The sequence below is a fragment of the Caretta caretta genome, chromosome 4 (assembly GCF_965140235.1).
Source record: "Caretta caretta isolate rCarCar2 chromosome 4, rCarCar1.hap1, whole genome shotgun sequence".
Classification (NCBI taxonomy): domain Eukaryota; kingdom Metazoa; phylum Chordata; order Testudines; family Cheloniidae; genus Caretta; species Caretta caretta.
In genome coordinates, this window is record NC_134209.1 from 64,498,597 (window position 1) to 64,511,159 (window position 12,563).

A 12,563-nucleotide genomic window follows, 5' to 3' on the forward strand; every position below is an offset into this window, starting at 1 on the left:
AAATAGAATGTTATCATGTAATTAAAGACTATATCACAATGCATACACATAAGGGGGCAAATTAAGCTTGTGCAGGTAACCTGAACTCTGGTATTTCCTCATTTTTGAGTGCTTCACTTTACAATTTTAATGCTCCTTTAATATAATTCTTTGGATGTAATTTAAAATATATTGATGTATATCACATATTGGCATCGCATTGATTTTAAATATTGGGGAGAGCTTTGTTACCTTTTAGCATGCTTCAGTCATGGCAATATCTCTGAATTATATGTGCAGTGCATTATTACAAACCAATGGAAAATTAAGCAACAAGATAAAACAGTGTCTGGTATCTAGCCATCATTGTGGTGATATTACAAGTTGATACTGCAAGTTAACTTAGTTTACTTCCACTTTTTCTATAGAATAAATTACATGTTTTTCCACTTTTATTGTAAACATTGCAAACATTGGAGCTATTGACAAGTATTGCCATGTTTGGGGAAATTCAGAGACCACAATCAGATTCCTGTTTTGGTGCATGTCACTCTAAAGCTAAGTACGTACTCAAAATATTTCTCACAACTTAATAATAATTTACATTCATCTAGTACTTTTCATCTGGAGAGTTACTTAAATACTGTAGTCATAGGCACTATAGAAACCTTTGAGACAGTTACAGCAGATTAGCTAGAACTTTTAAAAAGTTGGACAAACGTCATTACTCCATTTTATGATGGTGTAATTAAGGGAGAAGGTCTATGTGCCATGCTTATCACTGTGGTAGCTGAGAGATTGATTTTTCTCTTATTTACACCAGTTTAAATCTACATTGGAGTCAGTGGAGTTAAACTGGTGTAAGGCAGTTGATAATCAGGCCCAGACAGACAGTTTAAATGACTTGTCCAAGGCAACAAAGTCATTCAGTGGCAGAAGTTCAGAACGCAACTCTGCCAGTGACAGAATGAAATAACAAATATATGTTTTTTTATAAAATCGTGGGCTCATTTAGGTTTACTTCTCAATATTCTGACATCAAAATTACTACTAGAGTGTAGCCAAGGTGTTATTTCCATTAATAAGGTTAGGTAACATACTTTTCACCTCTACTGGGGAAAATGTACAAGAAAAACAACATGGAAGTGTTTTCTAGAAGGAAAAATTCCTATTGGATAATACATTAGAGTCTTTTTGTGGTGCTGGGGTTTTCCATAAATCTTGTCAATGTGTCCATTTTAGTGTCACCCTCCAAAACCAGAAGCATTGACTCCAGTGTGGGAATCTGACAGAGGGTAGTGATTCCAATTAATGCACTCAACTTCTGAGATAAAGAGACTGATGAAATATACATGGGCCACAGAAGACAGTTTAGTTTATTTCTCACCCATTTGGTGGAATAGAGAACAATTATGTTAGTATTCGTACAATATAATTAGGAAACATTGGTTAATGTACAACACCCCAAATCTTTCTGCACTATTTAAATGTACTATTACATTCAGAACTGTCCTCCTTTGTCAATAAGTACGTCATGACAAAAACAAAACAAAAAGCCCCAAACCCATTAATATGACTTTTTAATGGATACCAGTGTGATGGAAGGGAATGAACTTTGTAAATTGCTGCAACATTATGTGGATGCATCTTAAAAATATTTAAGTCATGATATTAAAACCAAACCAAACCATGCTTTATGGTAATGAGTGAAGTCCCACACATGAATTATACATTCTGAAATGGCTTATGGGGCTAGGTTTTGCAGCAAAGTTTCTTGGATATACAGCTAAGTAAAAAAAATTGCATCCTCTAGTGTACATGCTAATCAGCTTCTATTGCCTTGCCCTCCAATTTGAAAGTTCTTCCTGGGCTATTTCAGGATCCTCAGATATCACACATAACTCACAGAGTTAATCAAAAGGGGATCATAGTGATATGTCTGTGAGATTGCAATAAGGGAAGGCAATTCAAGTAATGCAAGGACTCTGCCTCCCTAGCTGAGATATCACATAACAGTTGTGGATCTCCAGATTCAGAATATGCTGCACCCATTTGCAGTCTGTTGATGTTGTTCAGTAGTTAGAGCAAAATCTTGTCCTGTCAGTGCTGCAAAGGAGGGTAAGGGTGCTGGCACACACATCTTGTTTCGCAAGTATCCTGCTAGCCAGAGCACAATTCCATGGGGTAGTCCTGAGGGAGGTGTAGTTGGGTACACCTGCCTACTCCTTTGAAAAGGAACAGCATGAACTCTCAGCTAGCATATGCTTGAGTGTAGTATGTGCACTAAAAAGGAGACCATGTTCCCATGTGGTAGTCCGGTGCATGGTCCGGACACCCTCACCTTCTAGCACCCATCAGAGGGATAAGTAGAGTTCCTGCAATACTACTGCATTTGTAGGGTGAGGGAAGAGGTGGAAAGTAAGCTCCCTTTCCCCCTCATATGCACCAACACCATATACAGCATATGGAAGGATCTTGCCCTATGTAATCAAGGAGGCAAAAACTTGATCAAAATTCAGGGGATAAAGGGTAATTAATTTTCAGTTGCACCAAAAGCAATCACGTTTCGAGCACTACATTTAAAAATCTTTCATTAGACATGGCTTAGAGCAGGGCCACTGCCCCCCTCCTTCCTCCACCAAATACTTCTTGCAAACTCCCAAAAACCAAGTCCTAATAACACCAGTGGTAAGGGTGGTGGAAAACTCATGAAAGCTCACAAAGGGAGAGACCATGGTTTCTCACAGCAAGAGACTACAACTCCCACTACTGCAATCAACAGTACTTTGGGGTTTACAATTTAGTGGATACCGGTGTGGGGGACAAAGCTCTTGGAACATGAAGACAAGTGCTTCATATCTAAATAGCCTGCACTTACTTTCTGTTTTGTAGTAGCTCTGCGACACAGTGCTGATATTTGTCATCACAATGCTAACCGTATTAAGATTTAATTTAGTAATCAGTTAAACATTTACTTTTGACACATGCTAGTGAAAATAAAATGTTTAAAGTTGCAAAAAGATGTTGGTGATTGGTTCTCTTGTACCTTCAATAGATTTCTTTTTCAATAACATGACCATATACATATATTTTTAAGATTAGTAACTACAGTGGTGCCATTTACATTACATTTGCAACATATCTGTCTGTTTTGCCACGCCATTACATGAGTTGGATCATATGGATTACAAAACCATAATGATGGAGGTGTAATAAATGCAGCAATAGTTCTAGTAATACAATATATTAATACATAGCAGTTACACATCAGTATATTATTGATATTTAACTCATATGTAATAGGGCTCTAGTTTCAGAGTAGCAGCCGTGTTAGTCTGTATTCGCAAAAAGAAAAGGAGTACTTGTGGCACCTTAGAGACTAACCAATTTATTTGAGCATAAGCTTTCGTGAGCTACAGCTCACTTCATCGGATGAATGTCTACATAAAATCAGGAGATGAGTTGAAGCAAAAGCCATTTATAACTGACAAAAAAAGAAGTAAAACAAACAAAAATGTTTACTCACCGAACAGTAATAGAATACAAGGAAGTATAGTTCTGCACATCTTCATTTCTCCTGTAATATCTAACCACAGAGAAAAACACCCAGAAAACAAACCAAAACTCCTTGCTTTGTTCCCTCCAACCAGCAAGCTATGTGTGATTTCTATACCCTCAGGCAACAGACTAAACTCACTATCTCTCTGCCCCTGTGTCTTCCTGAAGTTCTAATCAGCCAATAAGAAGCAGGCCAAGTAATAAATTATCTGCTGAAAATGGCTAACACATCATGCAGCATATGAAACTTCAGGCGTTATCAGAAGTCAATTTCATACACTGAATTTCAAAGTGAACTGTGCAGAGCATATGAAAGATATAAAACTACCAACTGAATGGCAAAATCACATGTAAAAACAGGTTCTGATCTGTGTAGTCATTTAGTAATGCTTAAATTATAAGGACCATATAATGATATTTAACACTTATTGAGTGATGTTTATCCATAGATCTCAAAGCACTTTATAATTATGGATATGTATCATTAGCCTCATTTTGCAGATGGGAAAACTGGGGCCCAAGGAGGTAAAATGTTTTGAAGATCATACAACAAAACAATTGCAGTCCCTTGAGCTAATCACTGGACCACAGTCCCTTCCAAAATATTCTGCATTTCATGAAAATAATTAATATATTTATCTATAAAGGGTTTAAAAATACCTCCTGCATCCACATTAGAAAGTTCAGCTCAGGTATAGCAGTTGATATTACTAATCTTTCTAATCTAACTATCTAGGGCCTTCTGTGGGTGGGACCTGAGTGCCTCCCAGAATTTTGGCCCAGTTTTCCAGCTGCGCTGATTTAGGGACATGGACTCAGTCTGGGTTAGAACACAGCCCGTGCAGTATCTTCAAATAAAACTGCGATAAACTCAGGGAGTAAAGCAAACCCTTTTATTGAGATGTGTGCATGTGCTGACAATACAACAAAAAATGTTTGGGATTAAATTTTCAAAAAATGCAAACATGCATGTGTACTCGTATCCCCCAAGATAGAACTCCCTAGGTGCATGGATATCCTGTGCAGAACAAACTGGAAGGGTCTAAATGTTTGGAAAACAGGAATTGCCTCTTCCAAAAAGTGTAGCTGTAGAAACTAATGATAGGCCCAAAGACAAGGCAGTAATTCTAGCCCAGCTATATGCTGCGTGTACAGAATGCCATTTGATTTTCAGTGAGTTGGGGTACATATCGGGGAGTGCAGGCAAATTCAGAGAATATGAAATTTGGCCATTAGCACACTTTCTCTTGCTTGCTTCTGAATTTGAGCTCAAATGCACCCACATGTTCACCAGCCATGCCCAGGTAGGCGAAGGTGGGAGCTTGCCGTGCAAGAGCAATCTCAAGACCTCAGTACAGGAGATGTAGATCCTGCTGTCTTGGTGCACAGCTGTATGACTGTTTGTGTGGAAATTTGATCCCTGTACTCAAGGGATGAACAGTATCTCTCATGATTCAGGATACTTCTGTTGGAGGACTGTTCCCAGCAGCATCTCACAATAATCTACCATCAATGACCTCCATTAAATATACAGATCCTAAAAGGGTAATGGGCTATTGGACAAGCCAGTCCCATTCCAAAGCATGTGCCCTTTAAGCACATGTAGATCTTGTAAAGATCACCTGACTAAAATGGGATGGGGCGGAAGGTCAGGTGCCTGAATCATGTGACTACCATTAAGGATTAAAAAGAAGTATTCTGAGCTCAGTCAATGAAAACCTAGAGTCAGAAGAAAAGCCTTCTTCTGATAAAATCAATGGCTGGGATTCAAACACAGCCCTAAGAAGGAGGGCTGTGGAGACCTTGTCCCAAGAGAAGGAGTCTGAGCCCAGGGAAAGGGGTAGGAATTATCCCAGGAGTAGGCCTCTCCAAGCGAGACCATCAGAGCTCCCTTGCTCAGAAGGAAGCGGGGAGCTGAGAGAGAGCCAGAGACTGAAGCCAGGGTATATTGAAAGCACTGAAGTTGGGGAGGGGAAGGGGAAGGCTGGGGGAATTATATTTATTGTGTAAGGGCTCAATTATTCAGCCCACAAGAGAGGGAATGGGTGGCTAGAAAACCAAGAATGGGAGCAAATGAATTGGGGTGACTGCAGTGCCACATCACGGAGTGCCATGCTCTGGGACTGCACTGGGCTCTATGTTTGTATCTTTTAAATGTCAGAATTGAACATAGTTCAAGTCAACATAGTTGTTCAGAAAAAAACATCTGGGGGAGTTCACAAATCTACCCAAACTTACAGCACTATGATTTTACTAGAATTAGAACATAAGAATGTCCCTACTGGGTCAGACCAAAGATCCATCTAGCCCAGTATCCTGTCTTCCGATAGTGGCCGGTGTCAGGTGCCTCAGAGAGAACAAAATGGGCAATCATCAAGTGATCCATCGCCTGTTGCTTACTCCCAGCTTATGGCAAACAGAGGCTAGGGACACCATTGCTGCCCATCCTGGCTAACAGCCATTGATGGACCTATCCTTCATGAATTTATCTCCTTCTTTTTTGAACTCTGTTATGATCTTGGCCTTCACAACATCCTCTGGCAAGGAGTTCCACAGGTTGACTGTGTGTTGTATGAAGAAATACTTCCTTTTATTTGTTGTAAACCTGCTGCCTATTAATTTAATTTGGTGACCCCTAGTTCTTGTGTTATGAGAAGTAGTAAACAACACTTCCTTATCTACTTTCTCTACACCAGTCATGATTTTATAGACCTCAATCATATCTCCCCTTAGCTGTCTCTTTTCCAAGCTGAAAAGTCCAGTCTTATTAATCTCTCTTCATACAGAAGCTGTTCCATACCTCTAATAATTTTTGTTGCCCTTTTCTGAACCTTTTCCAATTCCAATATATCTTTTTTGAGATGGGGCGACCACATCTGCACACAGTGTTCAAGATGTGGGAGTACCATGGATTTATATAGAGGCAACATGATATTTTCTGTTCTATTATCTATCCCTTTCTTAATTATTCCCAGCATTCTGTTCGCTTTTTCACTGCCGCTGCACATTGAGTGGATGTTTTCAGAGAACTATCCACAACTCCAAGATCTCTTGGAGGAAAGGATACAAAAAAGAGCAACTTCCCAGTATTCAGTGCCATTAGGAACAACTACGAGTAAAAATGTGTGATGCAGGATTAGATGTTCCAAGAAATGTTCCTTCACGTCATTTCTGAAAATTGCACGTGAACTGTGCTGGAGACTCTTACTTGTGAGCTCCTGTTTTGGACTGATAAAGTGAGAGTGGATGAAACCAAACAGCTACAAAATGCAGAATAGAAAAGCAACTGTGTCTCAGTGATTATTTGGTGTCTCATAAAATGCTACCTCTACAGAATGTGATACTATTTAAGGGCCTTCAAGTAATAATTACCACTTACTAATGTGCAAAGTCCCGCTGAAGTCAGAACACGAACTAGGAGTCTCCTCTTCCCCAAGATTACTTTGCAGGATCTCATTCTTTACATGTACAATTTCATGAGAGATTCATGTATCAGAGTTATATGGAAAATCAGTGAAAAAATGCTAATGTTCATTAAATTTCTTACTCATAAAACTTTCAAATATATAAACTTCTATTGAGCAGTTACAAATCCTTATGCAAATAACTGGTCACCAGTGCAAGATGAATTAGAGGGTGTGTCTGACCTTGTATTCCTGACACTTAGGCCCCTATGCAGTAAAGCACTTGAGCATGTGCTTAACTTTAAGCACATAAGCAGTCCCATTGTAATCAACTTGGCTAATTATGGGTCAGACTGCAAGCCCCTTATTTCCACTGGTAAGAAGTTAGTCACACAAATAGCATCCATTGTCTTCACTGGTACTATTCATGAGAGTAAATATTCACCAGTGGGAATAACAGGGTCACAAATTGATCTGTGTGCCCAAAATTAAGCACATGCTGAAGTGATTTGTAGAATTTAGGGCCTTAGAGCTCCCTCTGACATCACCGGGCATTTGTGATGGGCAGGGGATTCAGCAGGAGGAGACTTGGTTTATAATAATCATAAAACTGGAAGCAAACCACATGACTGAAATGTGCACTTCATCCTGACACCAGTGTTATCCCATGTAAAGAACACGTGACCCCTGTACATGAGTGTATTGTCTAAGCTAAAAGCAGGCACTGATCCTGAAAAGAAATCTATGTGGAAAGACCCCCGTGTTCCTATGAATCTCTTTGCAGAAATGGGATAAATAAGGAGTTCATTAATGCGTAAATCCACCTCATGTCTTTATTCCTATTCTTTCCTCACAAAGGACCCATGCCACTGAATAGTGGAAAGTGTCACCATTGTCTGCATTGTTCCAGTGTAATTCTGGTTAATGAACAAACCTAGGTAACATGAATCTGGGCAGGTCTGTGAATCCCAGAAGGCTTTGTGATTCCAGTACTAACACATGATCAGAACCTTTTAATGGGAGAACAAGCTTCTCTAGCATCCAGAATAACTATTGGTGCTCAACTGCTCTTTTTGTGATAAGGTCACTTCTTTATCAGGTCAGAACACCAACTCTGCAGTAAGACATCCTGGCACATGTCTATATTTTTTAAAATAAAATGGAAAAATTAACTCAACTACCTGCCTTCAGAGTCCTTGCATCTACAGCATTATAAGTAATTATCTCCTTTTAAATAGCAGCAGCAGATTTTTCAGACTAAGGAATGTAACACTGGGAACAAAGTTTGAAAATTTCAGCCATAATTTAGTATATTGAGGTTAAATTTTTAAGTGCTAACATAACATGAGACACGGATCTAGTTAGTATTTTTAAAATACCTTAATTGAAAATTTCTGTTTAGACATAAGACAACAGCTAAGACATGAATGTACAAATAACTCAGTACATAAATTAGAAACCACTTTCATTTTAGTTTATAATTTATTTATGCTTGATTCTAGATAATGACTGGGAAGCCAGTGCACAAGACCACTCTTATTAGGTAACCTCCTGTCTTAAGAGACAGCTCCAAAGGGTTTGCAGATATAATGGAATACGTGCTGCTCAGGTTTTATTAGAAGACCACCACAAGCTATTTCTTGTTGCCTGAGTGGTCCCTTAAAAAGGTTTTACTATAATTAAAATAAATGGCAAGCAAATCATCCAGAAAATTTCCAGTATGCACTAAATCTATAGTTAATTAGTCTTCAACAAGTTAGGGTTTTTTAACTTTATTACATCTTAACAATTTCTGTTTTATGAACTTAGAAAACATCCAAATATAAATGAAGAAAGAAAAAAACAGGGATAAAATAGGTATCCAAACACAGGGGAATACAGAAAAAGTGCAGGAAGACACAAAGAAGTAGGCTGTTCACTCAAGTTCAAATACAATAGAATCCCCAGTTACAGTGTTACGACAGCCCTGGTATCCACAAAGATCAAACCTGTTTGTTGAGATAGTCTCTAGTGTAAGATGTTCATGCCCACGGTTCAACAACAAAAATCTCTCGCAGCAATTGGACACCATGGCCATGAGCAGACATTAATGGACATATGCTCCCTTTTTTGAGCCAGATTCCTTGGTGGGTCTGATGGCCTGCGTGAAATGAAACACTGATCCATATCACTGCATGGTCTTTTTTGAGTCATTGCTTGTCACATCATCCCCTCCAGGAAAGTTTGGGGGCAGAATGGAATGCTCAACAGGGGCATAGACATCTCTTCTTGCAGAGGCTGAGGATCCATGAGGGAAAATAAAGGGGGATCTCAGTTTTTGTGGATCTCAGCATATGTTTCCTCTAAACTACCCCTACAACACAGATAGAACAGCAGTCTACCCTGGCATGCTGCCACTGGTTTTTCTTTCACCTGCTGCCCACCATACCTCCTGCATAGTTTGTCAAGCAATGGTGTTATCTCTGCTCGGAGCTGCCCCAAGAACAGAAAAAACCCATAGAAACTGTCTTGTGACTACACCCCCTACCCACTTAGCTAGCACCTAGTTCCGCAGAGCTCAGATTCCATGTCGGAGCCACAGAGGGGTGGGGCTAGTGCTTATGCCATGGGATGCTACCGTATAAACCTTCCTCCACATGTGCAGGACCCTTCTGCATCTCCTTTCTTACAAAGTGGTTTTTATTTTGTTTTGTTTACTCATAATTTTCCTCCATTTTGGAGCAATATATTTAAAAGGAATAGAACACTGCTGTATTTCTAGCACTCCTGCTTCAAGGAACACATATCCACACACATTATCTCATAGTGCAAAGTACCATAGACTCACATCGCAGTGAGCAATACACACAATACGTGAGAGTCACTGGCCAGAAGTCTTCCTTCATGTTTGGCAGACTTCACACAGCTATGAGAAACACACCATCCCACATCCAGCCACACTGAGTGCCCCTTTCAGGTATCCCTTGCCGCTGGCACCAGCCCCTACAACACTTGCTTTGGCAACCTTCCTCCGCTCCTTCAACCCGCATGTCCCACAAACTGAAGTTTTCTTTGTTTGATCATCTTGATGTCAGGTGTCCAGTTATGCTGTAAATTCAGGCGATTATCTCTTCGTTTGTCCTGTGGGAGATATAGCTAACATGCATTGCCTGCAGCATTTCAATTCAAAGGCAGAAAGCTTCTTAATGTCCTGTTTGCTTAACTTCCATGTCTCCCATGCATACAGCAAGAGGCTAACAACAAAAGACTGCAGCAATTTCAGTTTACACTACATGGTAATACCTTTGTTTCTCCAGATGTGGCTGAATGTCACGAGAGCAGCAGTAGCTAGTCCAGTTCTATGTTGGATCTCTCACTGATATTTAAAGTGCCTTGCAGTGATACTAGTCGCGTATTTGAAGTGTACAATGCACACCAATGCCATTTTAGGGGGTTCAGCCACCACTACCCCAGCCGTGTTGTTTGACTCCTTCAATGGAGATGAGGGCAACACGGAAGGAGGTTTTGGGGACGAAGAAGATGATGATGATGATGATGATGAGGTTGTAGATAGCTCACAGCAAGCAAGCGGAGAAACCGGTTTTCCCGACAGCCAGGAACTGTTTCTCACCCTGGATCTGGAGCCAGTACCCCCCGAACCCACCCAAGGCTGCCTCCTGGACCCGGCAGGCGGAGAAGGGACTTCCGGTGAGCGTACCTTTTAAAATACTATACATGGTTTAAAAGCAAGCATGTGAAAGGATTACTTTGCCCTGGCATTCGTGGCTCTCCTGGATGTACTCCCAAAGCCTTTGCAAAAGGTTTCTGGAGAGGGCAGCCTTATTGCGTCCTTCATGGTAGGACACTTTACCACTCCAGGCCAGTAACACATACTCAGGAATCATTGTACAACAAAGCATCACAGTGTATGTTTGCTGGCGTTCAAACAACATCCGTTCTTTATCTCTCTGTGTTATCCTCAGGAGAGTGAGATATCATTCATGGTCACCTGGTTGAAATAGGGTGCTTTTCTTCAGGGGACACTCAGAGGAGCCCGTTCCTGCTGGGCTGTTTGCCTGCGGCTGAACAGAAATGTTCCCCGCTGTTAGCCACGGGGAGGGGGGAGGGTTGAGGGGGTAGCCACGCGGTGGGGGGAGGCAAAATGTGACCTTGTAATGAAAGCACATGTGCTATGTATGTAATGTTAATTGCAAGGTTTACCCTGAAAGACTGTAGCCACTGTTTTATAAAATGTGTCTTTTAAAATACCGCTGTCCCTTTTTTTTTCTCCACCAGCTGCATGTGTTTCAATGATCACAGGATCTTCTCCTTCCCAGAGGCTAGTGAAGATTAGAAAGAAAAAAAAATGCACTCGTGATGAAATGTTCTCTGAGCCCATGCTGTCCTTCCACACTGACAGAGCACAGACAAATGCATGGAGGCAAATAATGTCAGAGTGCAGGAAAGCACAAAATGACCGGGAGGAGAGGTGGAGGGCTGAAGAGAGTAAGTGGCGGGCTGAAGAGAGTAAGTGGCGGGCTGAAGACAGGGCTGAACTCAAATGTGGCGGCAGCGTGATGAGAGGAGGCAGGATTCAATGCTGAGGCTGCTGAAGGATCAAACCAGTATGCTCCAGTGTATGGCTGAGCTGCAGCAAAGGCAGCTGGAGCACAGATTGTCACTACAGCCCCTGTGTAACCAACCGCCCTCCTCCCCAAGTTCCATAGCCTCCACACCCAGACGCCCAAGAACGCGGTGGGGGGGCCACCGGCCAACCAGCCATTCCACCACAGAGGATTGCCCCAAAAAAAGAAGGCTGGCATTCAATAAATTTTAAAGTTGTAAACGTTTAAAGTGCTGTGCTTAAAGTGCTGTGTGGCATTTTCCTTCCCTCCTCCACCACCCCTCCTGGGCTACCTTGGTAGTCATCCCCCTATTTGTGTGATGAATGAATAAAGAATGCATGAATGTGAAGCAACAATGACTTTATTGCCTCTGCAAGCAGTGATCGAAGGGAAGAGGGGAGGGTGGTTAGCTTACAGGGAAGTAGAGTGAACCAAGGGGCGGGGGGTTTCATCAAGGAGAAACAAAGAGAACTTTCACACCGTAGCCTGGCCAGTCATGAAACTGGGTTTCAAAGCTTCTCTGATGCGTACCACGCCCTCCTGTGCTCTTCTAACTGCCCTGGTGTCTGGCTGCACGTAACCAGCGGCCAGGCGATTTGCCTCAACCTCCCATCCCGCCATAAACGTCTCCCCCTTACTCTCACAGATATTGTGGAGCACACAGCAAACAGTAATAACAGTGGGAATATTGGTTTCGCTGAGGTCTAAGCGAGTCAGTAAACTGCGCCAGTGCGCCTTTAAATGTCCAAATGCACCATTCTACCACCATTCTGCACTTGCTCAGCCTGTAGTTGAACAGCTCCTGACTACTGTCCAGGCTGCCTGTGTACGGCTTCATGAGCCATGGCATTAAGGGGTAGGCTGGGTCCCCAAGGATACAAATAGGCATTTCAACATCCCCAACTGTTATTTTCTGGTCTGGGAATAAAGTCCCTTCCTGCAGCTTTTGAAACAGACCAGAGTTCCTGAAGATGCGAGCGTCATGTACCTTTCCCGGCCATCCCACGTTGATGTTGGT

General features: G+C 41.5%; 1 protein-coding gene across 2 annotated transcripts in view; it reads right to left on the reverse strand.

Annotated features, from left to right (window-relative positions):
* The window catches only part of LOC125635374 (uncharacterized), a 35,717-nt gene extending 32,040 nt beyond the window's left edge, over positions 1-3,677 (reverse strand). For both annotated transcript variants that reach the window (XM_075127716.1, XM_075127715.1), the window contains exon 1: positions 3,506-3,677. In XM_075127716.1, the coding sequence (XP_074983817.1) occupies positions 3,506-3,551 (46 nt within the window). In that variant the 5' untranslated portion in view covers positions 3,552-3,677. The remainder of the gene's footprint in view (positions 1-3,505) is intronic.
* Positions 3,678-12,563: the final 8,886 nt, after the last annotated feature.